At 34.7% G+C, this 19,628-nt stretch overlaps 1 protein-coding gene across 1 annotated transcript; it reads right to left on the reverse strand.

Annotated features, from left to right (window-relative positions):
- Positions 1-7,376: 7,376 nt before the first annotated feature.
- Positions 7,377-9,767, reverse strand: LOC127078846 (protein FAR1-RELATED SEQUENCE 7). Its single transcript, XM_051019267.1, has 6 exons — positions 9,467-9,767; positions 8,970-9,261; positions 8,375-8,862; positions 8,057-8,177; positions 7,599-7,956; positions 7,377-7,433 (listed from the first exon to the last, which is right to left on the reverse strand). Exons 1-6 carry the CDS (start codon positions 9,765-9,767, stop codon positions 7,377-7,379), a joined length of 1,617 nt encoding a protein of 538 aa, XP_050875224.1.
- Positions 9,768-19,628: the final 9,861 nt, after the last annotated feature.

A 19,628-nucleotide genomic window follows, 5' to 3' on the forward strand; every position in this document is an offset into this window, starting at 1 on the left:
AAAAGACTGTAACTTGAAGTTGTTTATTGAGAGTCTTTGAACTGATTCTATTTTAGTGGATTTCCTTCCTGGCTTGGTAGCCCCCAGACGTAGGTGAGTTTGCACCGAACTGGGTTAATAATTGCTTGTGTCTCTTGCATTACTGTTCTTTATCTCTTATCCTGTTTGTATTGTTCAAATATTAGTGTCGTGACATTACCTTCGACATCTCATATCCGATACCAGAATTTCAATTGGTATCAGAGCAGGCATCCTGCTCTGGTTCTAGGTGAGATTTAGGGACGTTACTTTCTGGTACTATGGAGAGAGATGGAGGATCTGTTCACAGACCACCTATTCTGGATGGATCCAACTATGACTACTGGAAACCTTGAATGGTAGCCTTCCTAAAATCTATGGATAATAAGGCTTGGAAGGCTGTTTTAACAGGCTGGGAACATCCAGTTATTACCAAGGATGGAGAAGCTACTACTGATAAGAAGGCTGAAGAAAAATGGACCAAGGAGGAGGATGATATAGCCCTTGGGAACTCTAAAGCATTGAATGTTATATTCAATGGAGTAGATAAGAATATCTTCAGATTGGTAAACAACTGTGAGGTGGCTAAAGATGCTTGGGACATTCTCAAAAACACTCATGAAGGCACCTCTAGAGTGAAGATGTCTAGACTGCAGCTGCTCACTACCAAGTTTGAAAATTTAAGGATGAAAGAACATGAAAATATTCATGAAAGGAGTCAGGTCTAAAGACAACTGTTACATGTGGAATTCTCAAGAAACTGGTTATTCTTCAATGTGTACTTTAGCCAAAGAAGAAGAAGTGAAGATATGGCATAAAAGATTGGGTCATCTGCATCTTAAAGGTATGAAGAGGATTATATCTGTTGAAGTTGTTAGAGGAATTCCCAACTTGAAGATTGATGAAGGAAAAGTCTGTGGGGGATGTCAGATTGGAAAACAGATAAGGATGTCACACCGGAAGCTCAGACATGACACCACTTCCAAAGTTCTGGAACTCCTCCATATGGATTTGATGGAACCCGTGCAGGTGGAAAGCCTTGGTGGGAAGAAGTATGCATATGTAGTGGTGAATGACTTCTCCAAATACACCTGGATCAATTTTATAAGAGAAAAATCTGATGTTTTTGAAGTCTTCAAAGATCTTTGTCTAAAACTTCAAAGAGAAAAGGAAAGTCCAGTTATCAAAATTAGAAGTGATCATGGGAAGGAATTTGAGAATAACAAATTTGCTGAATTCTGTTCTTCAGAAGGAATTCATCATGAGTTCTCATCTCCCATTACTCCCCAGCAAAATGGTGTGGTGGAAAGGAAAAATAGAACCCTTCAAGAATCAGCCAGAGCTATGATTCATGCTAAGAAATTGCCCTACCATTTTTGGGCTGAAGCCATGAACACAGCCTGCTATGTTCACAACAGAGTGACCTTGAAGAAAGGGACTCCTACAATTTTATATGAAGTCTGGAAAGGGAGAAGACCTACAGTCAAATACTTCCATGTGTTTGGTAGTAAATTCTATATCTTGATTGATCGTGAACAAAGAAGGAAGATGGATCCCAAAAGTGATGAAGGAATATTTCTGGGCTACTCAACAAACAACAGAGCATATAGAGTCTTTAATTCCAGAACTAAAGTAGTGATGGAATCTATTAATGTTGTGGTTGATGACGAACAAACTGATGTCACAAACGATGTTGAGACATCTCTGAATGATCCCCCAGCTGATTTCTCAGACAAAAATAAGGAGAGTGAACCTCCCCAAGCTGAACCTGAAGATGACAAAATCAACAAGGGACCCTCCATCAGAATTCATAAGGATCATCCCAGAGATCTTATTATAGGAGATCCAAATAAAGGGGTCACAACTAGATCAAGGGAAGTGATCTCACATGGCTGCTTTGTGTCCAAGATTGAGCCTAGGAATGTCAAGGAAGCCTTGACTGATGAGTTCTGGATCAATGCCATGCAGGAGGAGTTAGGTCAATTCAAGAGGAATGAAGTATGGGAACTGGTTCCAAGACCTGAAGGAATAAATGTCATAGGTATAAAGTGGGTGTATAAGAATAAATCTGATGAACAAGGGGTGGTTACTAAAAATAAAGCAATATTAGTAGCATGAGGATATAATCAAGTTGAAGGAGTGGATTTTGATGAAACATTTGCCCTTGTAGCTCGCCTTGAGTCCATTAGACTATTGCTTGGAGTGGCATGTATTCTGAAATTCAAACTGTTCCAAATGGATGTAAAAAGTGCCTTCTTGAATGGCTACTTAAATGAGGAAGTATATGTTGAACAACCTAAAGGATTCACATATCCAAACCTTTAAAAGCATGTGTACAGATTGAAGAAAGCCCTCTATGGTTTGAAACAAGCTCCTAGGGCTTGGTATGATAGACTCACAGTGTTCCTAACTAACAATGGATATAGGAAAGAAGGGATTGACAAAACCCTATTTGTGAAGAATGAAGGAGGAAAACTCATGGTGGCACAAATATATGTAGATGATATTGTGTTTGGTGGGATGTCAGATCAGATGGTTGAACATTTTGTTAGACAAATGCAGTCTGAGTTTGAGATGAGCCTTGTTGGAGAGCTGACCTATTTCCTTGGGCTACAAGTCAAGCATATGGAAGTCTATCTTTCTATCTCAAAGAAAATATGCCAAGAACATTGTTAAGAAGTTTGGCATGGAGAATGCAAGTCATAAAAGGACACCTGCTCCTACATATTTGAAAGTCTCTAAAGATGAAAATGGTGTTAGTGTAGATCAAAATTTATACAGAAGCATGATAGGAAGTCTGCTATATCTCACAACAAGTAGACCTGACATTGCCTTTGCTGTAGGTGTTTGTGCTAGATATTAAGTTGAACCAAAAGTCAGTCACATAAACCAAGTGAAGAGGATACTAAAATACGTCAATGGAACCAGTGACTATGGAATGTTATATACTCATGGTTCTGGATCCATGCTGACTGGACACTATGATGTTGACTGGGCTGGAAGTCCTGATGATAGGAAAAGCACATCAGGAGGATGTTTCTTCATGGGGAACAACTTGATATCATGGTTTAGCAAGAAACAAAATTGTGTGTCCCTATCCACTGCTGAAGCTGAATACATAGCAACTGGAAGTAGTTGTTCTCAGCTGGTTTGGATGAAACAAATGTTGATTGAATACAATGTCACACAATATGTCATGACATTGTACTGTGACAACCTGAGTGCTATAAATATTTCTAAGAATCCTATTCAGCACAGCAGGACAAAGCACATTGATATTCGCCATCATTTTATTAGAGAACTAGTGGAAGAGAAAATCATAGCCTTGGAGCATGTTACTACTGAAATGCAATTAGCTGACATATTTACAAAGGATTTGGATGCTAATAAATTTGAATGTTTAAGAGGGAAATTAGGGATTTGTATCCATGAGAATTTATAGCAATTAATTTGGAGTGGAAAAGGTAATAAAAATGTTGTCTGCCCACTTAAAAGAAAGTGCCCCATTTATGGTAAATCATTACTTAGTATTGGAACTACCATCTATACCATTTTCACATGCTACCTCAACACAACCACTTCCATCTTCATCAAACTGTTTCGACCATCTCTACTAGGGCAACAAAAATTCTTTGACAAGTTCAACAAAACATCACAACATCCCTCATCTTCTGGTTCTAAACCTACTCACAAAGCAAGAAGTCCCTCCATGGATTTTCTGGATGAAGACGTTTTGGAAGTTATTCCTCTTTCAGTCATCCCAGACGACGCCCCTGGTCCATCTTCCACTACAGGAAATAATCAAGGTAACGGTTCTGATAACTCTTCCTCTAAGGATGACATGCATTATACTGATCGTGTCATTAGGAATCTGGTTACAAGGATCCTAAATGAAGGACACTCAATCAAGGGAGTTTCGACTCCTCTGTCTAAAAGGGACCCCTCACCTGAGGTGGAACCTCAAAATGAGAAATATGATGATTCATTTAGGTCAGAGAAAGATATTGCTGCAGAAGAACTGTGTTCTTTAGGGAAAACCGTGCCTAGTAAGAAATCTGTAGATGCCTCTCAGTATAAGAAGCATGACACTGCTGAGAAAGTGATTGATTTGGAAGAAGAGATCTCAGATGAGGAAGATGACATCTTGCTTCATCACTTGAAGCCAATTGTTGCAAAGAAAATGAAGACCAGGAAAGGCAGGTTTGTGGCTGAGATGATGACAACCAGAAGTAGTAAGAAGGTTGCTGTTGTAGGTCCTTCAAAGTCATGGAGTAAAGTGGAAGTCAAGAAGAGAAAGGTTAGAGAAAGTTCTGATTCTGAGGATGATGTCGAAGACGATGTCCCAGACATCTGTCCTGCCAAAAAGCAAACTGTTAGAAAATCTCCTGCTAAGGTTGCAGCTGTGCATTTGGACAATATTTCCTTCCATCTGGAAGATGGTGCAGCCAAGTGGAAATTTGTTATACAGAGGAGAGTAGTTATGGAGAGGGAACTAGGGAAGGATGCTGTGGAAGTGAAGGAGGTTATGGAGTTGATCAAGTCTGCTGGTTTAGTGAAAACAGTTAGTGCATTACCCCAATGTTTTAAAGGTCTGGTGAAGGAGTTTGTGGTAAACATCCCTGAGGAGATTCCTGACAAGAACATCAAAGAGTTTTGCAAGGTGTTTGTGAGAGGAAGGTGTGTAAGGTTCTCCCCAACTGTAATCAATAAGTTCTAGGAAGAGGAATAGAAGGAGTTGTTGAATTAGAGGCCATAGACAATGAAATCTGTAGGACAATCACTGTTGGTCAAGTCAAGGAATGGCCAAGCAAAAAGCATCTCTCTGCTAGCAAATTAACTGTGAAGTATGCTATCTTGCATAAGATAGGGTCAGCCAACTGGGTGCCAACAAACCACATCTCAACTATCTCCAATGCTCTTGGAAGGATAATATATGATATTGGGACCAGGCTCAACTTTGATTATGGAAGGTTCATGTTTGAACAAATTGTTAGACATGCTTCCACTAATGCATGAAGCTGCCAATTGCCTTTCCCTCAATTATTTGTGGGATAATTATAAGCCAGCAACCTGGTATTTTAAGCACAGGTGATATCCCCAGTAGAAGGAAGCCTCCATTGTCAATTCATTACAAGTTATTTGAAGGCAGTCATGTCAATGACATTGTCATGACATCTGCAATGAAGAAGCCAGCCTCTCAAGGTGGCCTGATTGCTGAATTAAAAGAAACATGGAAGGAGTTGGAAAATGGGATTAGGGTGGCTAAGGCTAGGAAAGAGGCTTTAGAGGTTCTAATTAGTAGCTTGGAGCAATGAGAGATGGATAATGTTGGTGAAGCCAAGGAAACAGATGCCCACACCTCAAGTGAGAGGTCTGATTCTCAAGATCAATCTAGTGGCAGTTCTGGATCTGAAGGTGATGAAGATGCTACCTCCTCAGACTGAGTTGTGGTGAAGATGTCCCTCCCTGTTATGATGACATGTGTGTTCTGGATGCTTGGATGCTTTGATGTTTTCTGTTTGATGTTTGTAGTTTTTTTTTTTGCAGTCTTTTTGATGCCGTGATGTAATTTTTGGGCTCTTTATGAGTTCCCTGGATTTCTGATTATCTCAGCTAATGTAGCTGTGTATAATTATGGTTATGTACCACCTGACATTTTGTTTTGACATTTTATATGTTATAACATCCTTTGTGACATTCTCTGCTGGACTGATTGACATTTATTTTGTCTAATTGGTCACTTTGGTCTATTTTGACTAAAAAGGGGGAGAAGTTAATATGTGGAGAGCTGCAGTTAATATGTGCTGAAGTAGCTAGGCTAAACAGACACATGACAACTGATGTTGAACAGAATGATGTTCTGTGATGTTGAAGGAGATGTCTGAACAGAATGATGTTCTGTGATGTTGAAGGAGATGTCAGAGTGTGATTCTGAATGTTACAGGTGCTGTTGTTGTTGAAGAAGATGTCTGTGTTGAACAGACTTAGGGGGAGAAGAAGCACCTATGTGTCTATGTGTTTATTGTGTGTTTATTGCCAATCTGTGTATGATTGATGAGTTGATTGAACACGCTATCAATCAGTAATTACAACGAGATTAACTTATTTTCCAAAGAGATCTAATCAACTATCATGAGAAGATATGAATGGAAAATAGTTTTAGGGTTTTATGATGTCCAAGCCCAGCCCAATGCTTCTATAAAAAGGACATGGAAAATCTGATTTGATACATAAGAAATAACGAACGAAATATTGAGAGAGAATAAGGGTTTAAGTCTTTTGTGGACGTGTGAATTGCAAGCCATTCAATTCATCCATCGATGATTGAATTTGTCTGATTTTTGAGTTGTAATTTGTCACTCTAAGCTTTTAAGCATGAGTGTGTGTCTACTTGATTGAAGTTGTTAAGTAAGATCAAGTGTGTGTCTTTGAAGAGTGTCTTCTTTTCATTGTAATTCTTGTTTATATCACTACTGTGATTGAGAGGGAGTGAGTAGGGTCTCATATCTAAGAGTTCTTAGGTAGAAGTCACACGGGTAGAGATTATGTGAAAAGACTGTAACTCGAAGTTGTTTACTGAGAGTCTTTGAACTGATTCTATTTTAGTGGATTTCCTTCCTGGCTTGGTAGCCCCCAGACGTAGGTGAGTTTGCACTGAACTGGGTTAACAATTATTTGTATCTCTTGCATTACTGTTCTTTATCTCTTATCCTATTTTTGTATTGTTCAGATATTAGTGTCGTGACATTACCTTCAACATCTCATATCTGATACCAGAATTTCAAATTTTAAGTAGAATAATTTATGAACTTCTACCGATTGTTGAAACTTTATAAAATTTAAAGCAATGATAGCTTGAGTTTTAACAAAGAATATGGGATTTGATTAAAAGAGAAAGATATAATAAATTGTCTCTATAGATTGAGCATGAAAAAGAAAAGAAAATAAAAATTAACGACCTCTCTACATAAAAGCATTCAATATCAGATAAAATTTGAAAAAAATTCAAAAGTTAAGAATAAATGGATAAGCACATAACTTTATAAAGAATGAGAAATGCTTCTCTAATCCCTCATAGACTCCACATAAAAAAAATCAATAAAAGACCATTTAATCTAAACACAAAAATCACAGTAGAGTAAAATAGTAAGTGCAAAATGCCAACAACTTAAATAAGGCTCTGATGAAGTCTCCAAAGAGCATAGAAGCAACTTGTTGAATTTTCCTGTTCTAAAAGATTTGATAAGGCATGACTTGAATAAAAACCTTCAATTATAATATGAAGACAATTAATTATTAAAATTAACACTAGTATAAATATAAGCAAAAGTAGTAACATTAGAAAAAACGATTACCTCTTAATCAACCAACAATATAGAAGTTTCAAAATAGAGTTTGAAAATTGAATTTATCACCTAAAAATCACAAGTATGTTGTTAGTGAATCAAATTAACATGATAAAAAAATGAGAAGACATGTACATGTAATTTTAAGATACCTTGTTTGATTTAAATTTGGACATTTAGGCTTAGTATGACCCTTTTCATGCAATAACTACAAGTAGGGGAACCTTTTCTGACCATCTCCAAACTACTTTTCATTCGCAAAGTCCGCAGACGTCCTTTAGTTGCTATAAGTGGAGGGTCATGCAAAGCTATATTAACATCAGATGCTTTTGGCATATCTTCAGATGTTGAATCAACAAACTTCTTATTTGACTCTTCAATATCCAATAAATCAAGTTTTACAATCCCATTTTGCAAATTTTGAATTGCAATATCGTGATGTTTTTCGGATTGTGAACCTCTTTCTGATAGTTCGAGGGAGCGAACCATAATACTATTAAACAATGAAGTGTCAGAAGCGTTGCTGCTTCCTTCTTGAAATCCTTCAATTGTCACTTCTTTTACCTTTTCTTTTTTAGCATTAATAGACCATCTATGTAAGATGTAAAACATACTGTGAAGGGAGACAATAAACCTTTTTCTTTATGAATACACATAATACATGTCTACAAAGAATACCTGAATATTCAAACATGTGACGACTACAATTTGCTTCTTTTGAAGTGACATGAAAATTCACATAGTAGATAGGCTTCTCTTTGTAAATTTCACGAACTTTATACGTTGAGACTTCAATAGAAAACTTAACCTTTTCTGTGATAAATAATTGAGAACCAACCAACTCATCTTGAAATATTCTAAACATTTTTCTTGTATAAATTTTTGAAGTTTCTTCTTCCATGGGATATAAAATTCGTAAAAGTGGCTTTGAATTTCTTGTTTTAAAAGTCTTCGTAAAAGTGGCTTTGAATTTCTTGTTTTGAAAGTCTTCTCTCTTTCCTTGTTGTAACGTGCATCAAGATCTTTTTCATATTGTGTCAAAAACTGGCTTAATGAAGTACTTGAATTCAAATAATCCTTAAAATATTTATTCATACTTTCATTCCTTTGAGTAGTAGACATTCCTGCACAAAAATTGTGACGTACATAAGCAGGAATCCATTTTTCTCGAATGGAGAATATCTTGTTTAACCATTGATTATCTTGTAATCCATATTTATCAATCATTGCTTCCCAATCAGAATCAAATTCTTCAACAGTGGTAGATTGGTGGATGCACTTGTAAAATTGATTTTTAAATTTACCATGTTCGTGATAGACACGATTCAAGTATTCAGGAACTTTTTTCTCAATATGCCACATGCAATAATGATGATTAACCTTTGGAAATACATTTGCAACTGCATTACTAATAGCAGCATCTTGATCTGTGATGATAGTTTTAGGAGAAACTCCACTCATTGCTTCTAACCAAGTATTTAGCAACAAAAAAAACTCTCTATAGTTTCATCCCATAATAGAGCACAACCAAAAAGAATGGATTGTTGATGATGATTAACTCCTGTGAATGGAACAAAAGGCATTTTATATTTATTTGTCAAATACGCCGGATCAAAAGTAACAACATCACCAAAGTATTTATATGCCATTTTGGACCTTGAATCAACCCAAAAACAATTTGCTAATCTTCCTTCAGCGTCCATTTGAAAAGCATAGAAAAACCCAGGATTCTTCAATTGACAACTTTTAAAATATGATAACATCATTTGAGCATCTCCATTTTCTAACTTTTTTTGTCTCTTTTCAGTTAAGTCATTGATAACATCTTGTAGACTAAATCTAACATTATCAACACCACCATTTTCAGTACATAAGACATATCTTATTTTACTAGGGCCTAAACCAGAATCATACAACACACCAATAAGTTTTTTTTGCACATTAGTCTTCTTTCCATGTACTCGAAGAAACTGTGAACTTCTAGGAGAAAATAGTTCATGATTATGCTCCCTTAAAAATCTTGAAACAATCCATTTTTCTCCATTTTCTTTACATTGCCTTGCATCCTACCGTTGTTTCACCGTGTACGATAATACTATTACTTTTTTCTTTCACATATTTTTTTGCCTGAAATCCCTCCTTTGAACAGAGAAATTCTCGATCTATTATCATATCATTTGTTCTTGATTTAGTAACACGGCCCATACGAAAGCTAAAAACTTTATTCTTAGCATATCTTATGTAGTAAATTCTCATCTCTTTAATTGATGCAAACTCTATTCCTTCGTATGACTCTAAGGGAGGCTCTGTTGGTAGTCTGTTATTGAGAGGATCAATACCAACAACACTTTCAAGCATGTCATCAGAGCTAACTATGGTTGAATCTTCATGTATGTTTTGCATCTCTTAATCTGTTATAATAATACAAATAATATTTACACAACTATTAAACATGATAACAAAAATAATATTACACTAGTAAAGCTAGTAAAATTAAATACAATACTTATATCTTTCTCTTTTAATCAAATCCCATATTATTTGTTAAAACTCAAGCTACCATTGCTTTAAATTTTATAAAGTTTCAACAATCGGTAGAAGTTCATAAATTATTCTACTTAAATTTTTAATATTAAAAGAAAACAAAAATTGGAAAGTCACACAATCATAAAAAAGAAGAAAATATTATTAGTTCGAGGTTTAACCTCATGTATGTAGAGATTTGCAAATATGGTTTGTGAGATAAAATTTGTGAAAGTATAAAGATCAATTTTGAATAGATGGATGAAGTGGGGGAAGAATAATAGAAGTAACTGAAATGAGAAATAAAGGGAGTGAGAGAAACGTGAAAGAAGAAAGAGAAAGAGAGTGAGAGAAAAGTGAAAGAAGAAAGAGAAAGAGAGAAACATGGAGAAATTGTTATTATTATGATTTAATTATTATTATTATATTTATTTTTAATTACATACTTATATGTCAAAATAAATAGTTTTAATTGGATGATAGTGTAAAATGGTTCTACACTGATAGTGTATTCTAATTAATCTCTCTCTCTTTCTCTCTCTCTCTCTCTCTCTCTCTCTCTCTCTCTATATATATATATATATATATATATATATATATATATATATATATATATATATATATATATATATATATATATATATTAATTGGAAAAAATGAAAATATTAAAAGTGAATTTGTGAGCTGATAACAAGTCAATAAAAAAAGGAATGCTAAAAATAAAAGTAAGAAGAAAATAAAAAATATATATAAAAGATAGAAATAGTGTACAAAGAAAATAGAAATATTAGAAAAGCTATATATAAATGCATATAAAGGAGGGAAAAATGAGAACTTGAATTTAAAATAAATTGAAAGAGAAAAAATATTGAAATGACAAAAGAGAAAAAGTTGGTGTCCTGTGAACAATACATTTCTTGAAGACAATGTACTCCTGTTATACAATACTTTTTAGTTACAAGTGAATAATACATTTTTAATAAACAAAATTGATAATAATATATATATACTCTTATTGATTAAAACCATATATCTCATTTAACAATGTTAATCATAGTAACTATTAGTTAGCTTGACAATTTAATCACAAAATGTATTTTTTGGACCAATTTTACCCTCAATTTGCATAGTTGTCAACTTTTGAAATAAGGACAAACAATTCTTTTCTACAGCATATTCATTTCTTATATTATTGATTGTTTGTACTTTGTATTAATCAATGTATGATATAAGATATAATGGGAGATTGAGGAAAATTATGCTTGGTTGCTTGAGGAAAATTACGAAGACATGATTAAAGATGCTTAGAAGGGAAATACTAATCTCCTCAATAATCTAAACAATGTCAAATAACATGTAGAATACTAATCTCCTCAACAATCTAAACAATGTCAAATAACATGTAGAAGACTAGAGGATGCATATCATTCAGAACATCCAAAGAAGAAAAAACCATCTTGGGCGATTGAAAGGATTTCAGACAACCTTTCACGATGGAAGAGGTCACAATGGTCTTAGGAAGCTAGAGAGAGAAATCCAACAGGAAATAGCCAATATCATGTACCAAGAAGAATTAACTTGGTGTTTACCGGTGTTTTTGGTAAACAATCATGAGTTTGAAAGTCTGTGAGATTAACTCGAAAAATCTCCAAAGCTATTTATGCAAATAACTTGCGTAACCACATGTACGTGTGAAATGAATGTAATATGGCAAAGAGACTTTAAATGAAGTCAAGTTGTAATAAATGATGAGGTAGAAATGCAGTAAATAACGTTAAATAAAACAAAGAAAAAACTATATGTTCCGTTTAAGGAAACAAAAAATATTTAAAAAGGATGGACGCATACATGTTTCTCGCTCAATTGTTTCGCTCTATGACTCGGGTACTCTAGTGGTATGGAGAGTATGCATTAAATTTTGCGATCCTTTATCCAATGTATGAGTTTGCTATTTATTTTATTTACAAGATAGCCTTCGACGGTGGTTATGACCAATATGGGGCTTGTTGCGTTTTCTCCACGTTCAGTTCTTTAGGTTCCCACTAGTGCGCTTACATGTCTTCAAATATGATGTTTTTCGTGTAACCCAAGTTGAGTGGTAACTGCTTTTCCACATCTCCACGTCCGCTTGACGATAACCGCTCCAACATGTTGTCGATGATGCCCATCAAAGCTTCGAGACTTATAAACTTACCAAGTCTTTTATACCATGTTGTTTGGTCGACCGGTCCCTTTGGTGGAATGAGGGCTCCTGTCGACTGTCCCTCTCGAGATTCTGGACATGTTTCACCCTATATGTGTTTGCTGGTAAAGTGCATGCATTCATGAGTCCCTTGCCAAAGTACATTAAGAAACCGCAACTTTTACATGATTATTTTCCTATATACCGTGGGTACAAATTGTTGGTGTTTCTTGATGAACCTCTAAAATTCAACTTCTTCAAGAACCACGTCTTCCGCTTTTCTCCGCCACTTGAGGATGTTAAATATATTAAGTGGATGGATAGAGTTGAACAGAGGAGTGCACATTATTGGAAAGATTTGGAGATTTATGACTTGATCTAGCTATCCAGGGTAAGTCTCCCTTACAATGCGCATATACTAATTGCTTCCATATGTTTCTGCGATACTTCCACCAACACTTTTCAACTGCCTTGCATGGTGATAACTCCCACTTTCTTTGACATAGTTGCTATAGTTGTCCTTCACCCAATGGGAATGGACTTCGATCCCGAAATGGTTACCAGAACTAATCCTCTCTTCTCCTTTTCTAGGCCAGCCTATAACTCCTTCATAAAGGATCACCGACAGGCCACCTACGATGTTTATGTGCACGAATACATCGCATTTCTTACCTACTCGTTATCGAGATATGTATTTGCGCTAGATTCATTCAGGTAGCCAAAAAATATGTTCCCTTTGCAACCCAGCTTTATGAAGGTATGAGGATATGCATGATCCAATTAATTCTCACGGGACTTTACGACTCTTTGGCCTTGGTTGTTGCTAATATAGTGAGGCTAGAAAATCCTGACAGTCTACGATCGGTGGACCTATATGGATTTTGTAGTGGTGGCTAAACGCCACTTTTAAATCTTCCTTGAAGAACATATTTCTTCCTCACTCGAGAGTGGGGATCGAAGGTCCTTGCCTAGCTAAGCTTACCGCAGAAGGCGAGAAGGCTACCTCATTCGAAATATTTGAAGGCTACTTCTGGATGTTTTATTGGTGCAAAAACTTCACCAAGTCGATGGCCCCTTTCGCCAATCCTCAGTGCGGTCCTGACTAGTTCAGAAAACCTTACCCCAACTAATCTGGACAAGAGCAAGATTAAATCGAGAAAGTTCTATTTGCGTGTTTCAATTCCACCATTTTATGGACGAGGCTGGCTATTGCAACGGTTGGCTTGAGGGTCGCTCCTTACCAACCTAACTTGGTGGCTAGACAGTTTGGGTTGAGCCAACTGCTCCCTAAGTGTCTCATTCCCAATGCAAAAATCTTTTCCTGCATGTCAATATTGTCTTTATTTTCTTTACCCCCAAATTTATATGTCTCGACCCCTGAGTCAATGTCGTTGTCTTTATTTCCTCAACCTCCAAGTTGATATCTTATCATAATTCTCGACCCCCGAGTTAATGTTATCTTTATTTTCGACCCCCAAGTCAATGCCGTTGTCTTAACCTTTTTCAACCCTCGAGTCGTCAATATCATGTCGTTATGTTCTCGACCCCTGAGTCGATGTTGTTGCCTTTGAATATCTTCCAACCCCGTTGATGTCATTTTATCTTGATGTTTCCTCAACCCCCCGAGTTGACTTGTGTCTTGATTTGTTCTCAACCCCTAATTTGATGTTGTTTTATCTTGATGTTTCTTTAACCCCCGAGTTAACTTGTGTCTTGATTTGTTCTCGACTCCTAAGTCGATATTGTATTTATTTTCTCAACCCTCGATTTGATATGTTGTAACCCCATAGAAGTCCGTTGTCAGGCTATAGCAGCTTGAATAAGAGGTTATTCCCCAGAGAGTATTTTACGTTCCCCCAACTGATGTTCTTTCAGCCAAGAGCAGTTGGTTGCAATGTTTTAAGCCAATAGCAGTTGGATACAAATGCGATAGTTTTAGACAAGAGTAGCTCAATGCAAGGTCCCAACCCAGACCAACTGAATATGGCATCTTTAGCCAAATGTAGATGAATATGATCATTCCTTCCTCAAGAGAGTCTACCTTCAACGAAGAACGTCTAAAGAACAGTAGAACTTGATACTTTGTAACAAATCCATCCCCAGTCATCTTGCATAACATCTAATGATTAAAAAATCAAGAGTATTTCTTACTTCATTTATATCATTGTCATCTAATGATTAAGAAATCAAGAGTATTTCTTACTTCATTCATATCATTGTCATATAATGATTAAGAAATCAAGAGTATTTCTTAATTCATTCACATTCATTATTTAGGAGTCAAAAGTACTTCTCAACCTTCATTGCACTCATTCATATCACCCGATGATTAAGAAATCAAGAGTATTTCTTAATCTCTTTGTATCCATTCATAACCATAATCACATCATTCTATTTCATAAAAGGGGAAATTTTGGGTATGTTTGGTATTTAAGCTATCTTTCACCATGACAATTTGAAGATATGAGTTCTTCATATCCTCTAGTTAAAGAAGTTTAAATATGGGCAGCTGTCATACCCTAATTTTTACCCTAATTTTTTCACTTGCATCTACATAGTATCATCATCTCATTTTATCATGTATTACATCAGTCAAAAGTATTTATCACGGTTTAGATGAAAAGTTAGGAGTTCTAACATTTTATCTGGTCTTGATAATATTGATTCAGTCATTTTGTTTGAGAAGATCAAAAGGGTTGATTTCTCAATCTCAGTGCACCGTCAATTACATTTTATCATGTTTCAGAGGATGAAAATCAAGAGTATTATCGTCATATGAATCTTTGTAGGGTTTTAATCTACGATTCATGTAGTTTAACCTGATGTGCTCGTTGTATTTTTTCGACTACTTTCGAGCGCATTTTGATCAGCCTGAGCCTTTTAACCAATCATTTTTTATTTCAAAATATGATCAAAACATGTATGTCTCCGAGAAGTTTGTTCTGTGCTGATCATTTTGATGCATTCAATTTATTTTTTCGAGCATTTCTACGCTGCTTTTTTACTCATTTTATCCTTTTTATTTAGTTTCTTTTATCAAAATATTCACCAAAAATAAATAAAATTATTTATGTTTCACTTGGATTTTATTTTGATTATTTAACTTTTATTTATTTATTTTGTTTTAATTAATTTTAACTCTTTCTTCGCATTAAAAAAATTATTATTATGAGTCCCTTTGTCATTAAAAAATTTAATTAAAAAAATCTATTTTGTAGCATGTTTAATGCTGATGAAATTAAGAAAAGAGATGACTAATAGACACATTCCACATGGCGCAACTTTGAACGGTGGATTTTCCATCTTGGACATTAGATCCACAACAAAAGAGAGGCAAAAAAAAGTGAACCAGGAAAAAAATTAAAGTTGAGAAACAGGGTTTCTCATAACTCCCTATCATCGTCTTCCCTCATCATATTTTCTCTCTCAGAAATGAAAAAACCTTTACAACTAAAAACACTCAACCTTGCTTCATCTCTCAACTCTTAACAACCCATGTCCTTCTCATCATTCAAACATCAAATAAACTTCGCTCCAATATTTACTTCTCATGTTAGTGTTCACTCTCCTTCACAAATCACACTTCCTCGACACCCTCTCTTCTCACCAACTGAACAACAATACAACCTTCAAACAACAACAACAGAAAACACCTTCAACCACCCTATCATCATCATCGAACCACCTCAACTCACCTTCAAACTCTTCTCCGATCTCCTCAAGCTTCCATCGCACCCTTCAAACGAGAGAGAGAGAGAGAGAGAGAGAGAGAGTGAGAGAGAGAGAGAGAGAGAGAGAAAATAGGAGAGGAGAAAGTGTGGAATTTGACACTGGTTAAAATTTACGTTGTTGTATGTGAAGTTTGAAATGCGAGAAACAACAGAGGAGTTTTATTTTTGTTGTTTTGCTTATTTCTGTTGTGTATATAGAGAGAGTGTGTGTGTGTGGATTTTGACTTCTTACTTTCTTCATGCCACATGTCTCTTTGTGGTTAATTTTGAAGAAAAAAATCCTCACTCTGCCAAAGTTTGTCGCCCCACCTTGTGTTTATATTTTTTTTTGTTTTTGTTTTTATATATTATTATTACTATTATTATTATTATTATTATTATTATTACTATTATTATTATTATTATTATTATTATTATTATTATTATATGCTGTAAAATTTGATTTTAGTTTAGTATTGGGATTTGTTGTGTTTTAGATTTTATTTGCATCATCTCATTTATTTATTTTTATTTTATTTTATTTAGATTAGCAATTATAGTTTTTGATTTAATTGATTAATGGATTAGTTTAATTAATTTTTTTTTTTAAATTGTTAAGAAGAAAACTCGATTTATTTGTCTCATCGGTTTCACTTATGTGTCGTAATTTTGGAGTTAAAAATTTAATTTAACTTCAGAAACTGTTTAAACGCATAGAGTTTATTAATCGGTCCCATATAGAGTGATTCCTACATGAATTACTTTACGATTGCTTAACATAGTGCTACATTCAATAGTTTAATTATCGTTTCTTTTTACCTTTAACAATGTCGTTTAAATCATCAAGTTGTGGGATTTTCAAATGCATTGCAATTTCTTAGTTAAAAATTCAATTTAACTTCAGAAACTACTTAAACGCATAGAGTTTATTGACCGGCCTCAGATAGGGTGATTCCTACATGAATCAATTTACGATTGTTTAACATACCGCTAAATTCAGTAGTTTAAAACTCCGATTTATTTATGGTCCCTTGACTTTCTCTTGGGCCTCCTTAGAATGAGATCATTGGCTATTTACAGTTGTTTATTGAGCTTGTATTGTTAATTGTTGTATTACATTCTCATTTGATAAATTGTATCCTCATTCCCTTAATGTGTAATAAGTTTACCGTTTTCCTTTATTTTTTACTGTTATTGTGTTAGATTGATTGATAATTCAAAGATTAAAATCAACACTTTCAAAAAAGAACAAAAAAAACAAATACTTGATCTAATGTCGAGCAATTTTCCTAAATCAAAATCATTTCCATTTTCCACTTCTCCATCATTTTCAAAAAAAATTCAAATCATTTCATCATGTTTGAGTTAAATGCAAATAAAAACCTCGATCAACATCAAGCGTCTTTTATCTAATTCAAAATAAAATATCTAATCATACTTAAAACATCATTTCAAAAAAGGTGAAAAGGGAGATGGTCTAGAGCATTTGATTCCTCTCCTTGATTGTTTGAATACGAATTGTCTTACTCGACCATTCGAGCAATTGTCATCCATTGAAAACTTCTAATTCGATTCACCTCAAACCGCTTTCATAATAAAAACTTAAGTCATACTCATTTTTGTAATAACCTGGATGAAAAAGGACGTGGTCTAGAGCCTTCTACTTCTTTTCCCAAATATTTGGATACAAGTAGCCTTACTCAGTCATTCGAGTATTTATCGTCAGTCCAAAATACATTAACCTTATCTAAATCATTTTACAATTAAAGATGAAAAAGGAGATGGTCTAGAGCCTTTTATTCCTCTTCTAGATTACTTGGATATGAGTAGCCTTACTCGGACAGTCGAGTAATCATCATCCAGAAGCACTCAACAAATCAAACTTGGTTTCCGCCCTTGAACGACTCCAAAAACTGTTTCAGAATGAGTACGCTTTATCCATATCGACGTGAAACAAACAAAGACTTACGCCTCCAAGAGTGAGAAGTAAGTAAAGGTTTAGTCACTCGATATGTCTAAAGGATCACTCCTTAAAAGAAATCAACCCAGTAGTTCTTTCTAAGTAGAAATACGTAACCTTGAGTTCTCCATAGCATCAGGAGATACGTAGGAGCGAGATTGAGAAATCTTGTCAGACGCCCCTTTAATAAAAAATGTATTTCCTTTTTATTTTCTCACTCAATAAGTAGAAGATAACAATTAACGTTAGCTAATATTCAAATCACAAATCTAACTAAAAGGCTATCGTTGAATACAACAGATGCCAGAGGTGTTAATACATTCTCATATCATAACCGACTCCTGAACCCGAATTTGGTTGTGTTGATCATTTTCTTTTTTTAAGGATTTTATCAATATTTTCCCTTTTCTATTTTTGGAATAATAAAGTTCGTGGTGACTCTATTCGAATCATTTTTTCCCGCGAGTGTGCGAACACCTTCACGAAGAATCACGTTTTTCGAGATGCAATAAGATTCAACAAATTTAAAGGAACTTCATTTGGGGGGATGTTGAAGATGATAAACATTTGCATACAATTAGCTGAGATAAAATAACTGAAGCAAAAACAAAGGGAGGTATGGGAATGAGCAAGCTAAGTGATATGAACAAAGCATGCATAGTCGCACTTGGTTCGAAGATCAAGACAGGAGACAAATTGTAACACCATAAAAATTCCACTTACAAATATATATAATTATAGGAAATTTCAAATACTCAAACATAAGGTGTCACGCGCGTCATCATCACATGCTCATCTTAATTAGACTCATCACAACAGAATTAAGAAAATAAAATAACTACAGTAATCTCATAAAGTAATTCAAATATCTCATAATTAAAAATTATCTCAAAACTCCTCAATCGGAGTAAATAGTGTTTAAAACAAAATACTCTCAAACTTGAAACAAAATAGAAATGTTCTCCCCTCTCCCCAATGTTACACTATAAGGCAACGCACTAGTAACTCAAAAGGAAAAAGATAAATGAAGAGGACAAATATGTCATCCTCTAAGTCAACAACTACTAAGGTGCATCTACCCGAGTATCTACACCATCGTGGTAAAGTACAAACACCAGAAATAACAGGGGATGAGAATACATTCATATATAGATAATGTGTGTAAACAACAAGGATAGATAAGCAACATGTTATCAGTCTCACAATTCATATCAACCACCATGAAACAACCAAATTAACTCATACAATTAAACTAATCATTCACATCAACTCATATAGACAATTAAAAAAGCCCTTAAAATTTTTATTTTAAAATTGGACGCACCAAAAAAATACACCAAATACAAGTAAACAATTTATGGATTTTGGAATCCGGAGGCACCCCACACACCACAACAATCCAACCTTAGAACCACGACACCATTAAAGTAAAATAAATGTTTGGATGTCAAACTTCATATTAAACTTGTATGTTCAAGCTCCTTATGTTTTCATTTAAGTATTCACACTCTATCTTTCCCTCTTCATTCCCTTCCATTTTAAACAAACCAAAACCAACTAAGTGTTGCAAATGAAGAACATCTATCACATTGTTCCATTATTTCTCTGAAGGAGCAAGCACAAATATCTTCCCATCAACCTAGGTTTTCATCATCTTTTACTTGTCTCCATTCAAGCTAAGCACAAACATCTCTCTCATTTGGTAAGTTTCTCATATCCTTGCTTTTTTTGTGTTTTGATTAGTGATGTATGCAACTCATTAATAGTTAAAGTTATACTACATTAGAATGAATTTAATATAAATGTACTATTTGGTTGTTCATAATAATATTTGGTTTGAAATTGATTCATTTGAGGTTATGGTATGTTTGTGAGCGCATTTTTCTTTA

Source organism: Lathyrus oleraceus, chromosome 5 (assembly GCF_024323335.1).
Source record: "Lathyrus oleraceus cultivar Zhongwan6 chromosome 5, CAAS_Psat_ZW6_1.0, whole genome shotgun sequence".
Classification (NCBI taxonomy): Eukaryota; Viridiplantae; Streptophyta; class Magnoliopsida; order Fabales; family Fabaceae; genus Lathyrus; species Lathyrus oleraceus.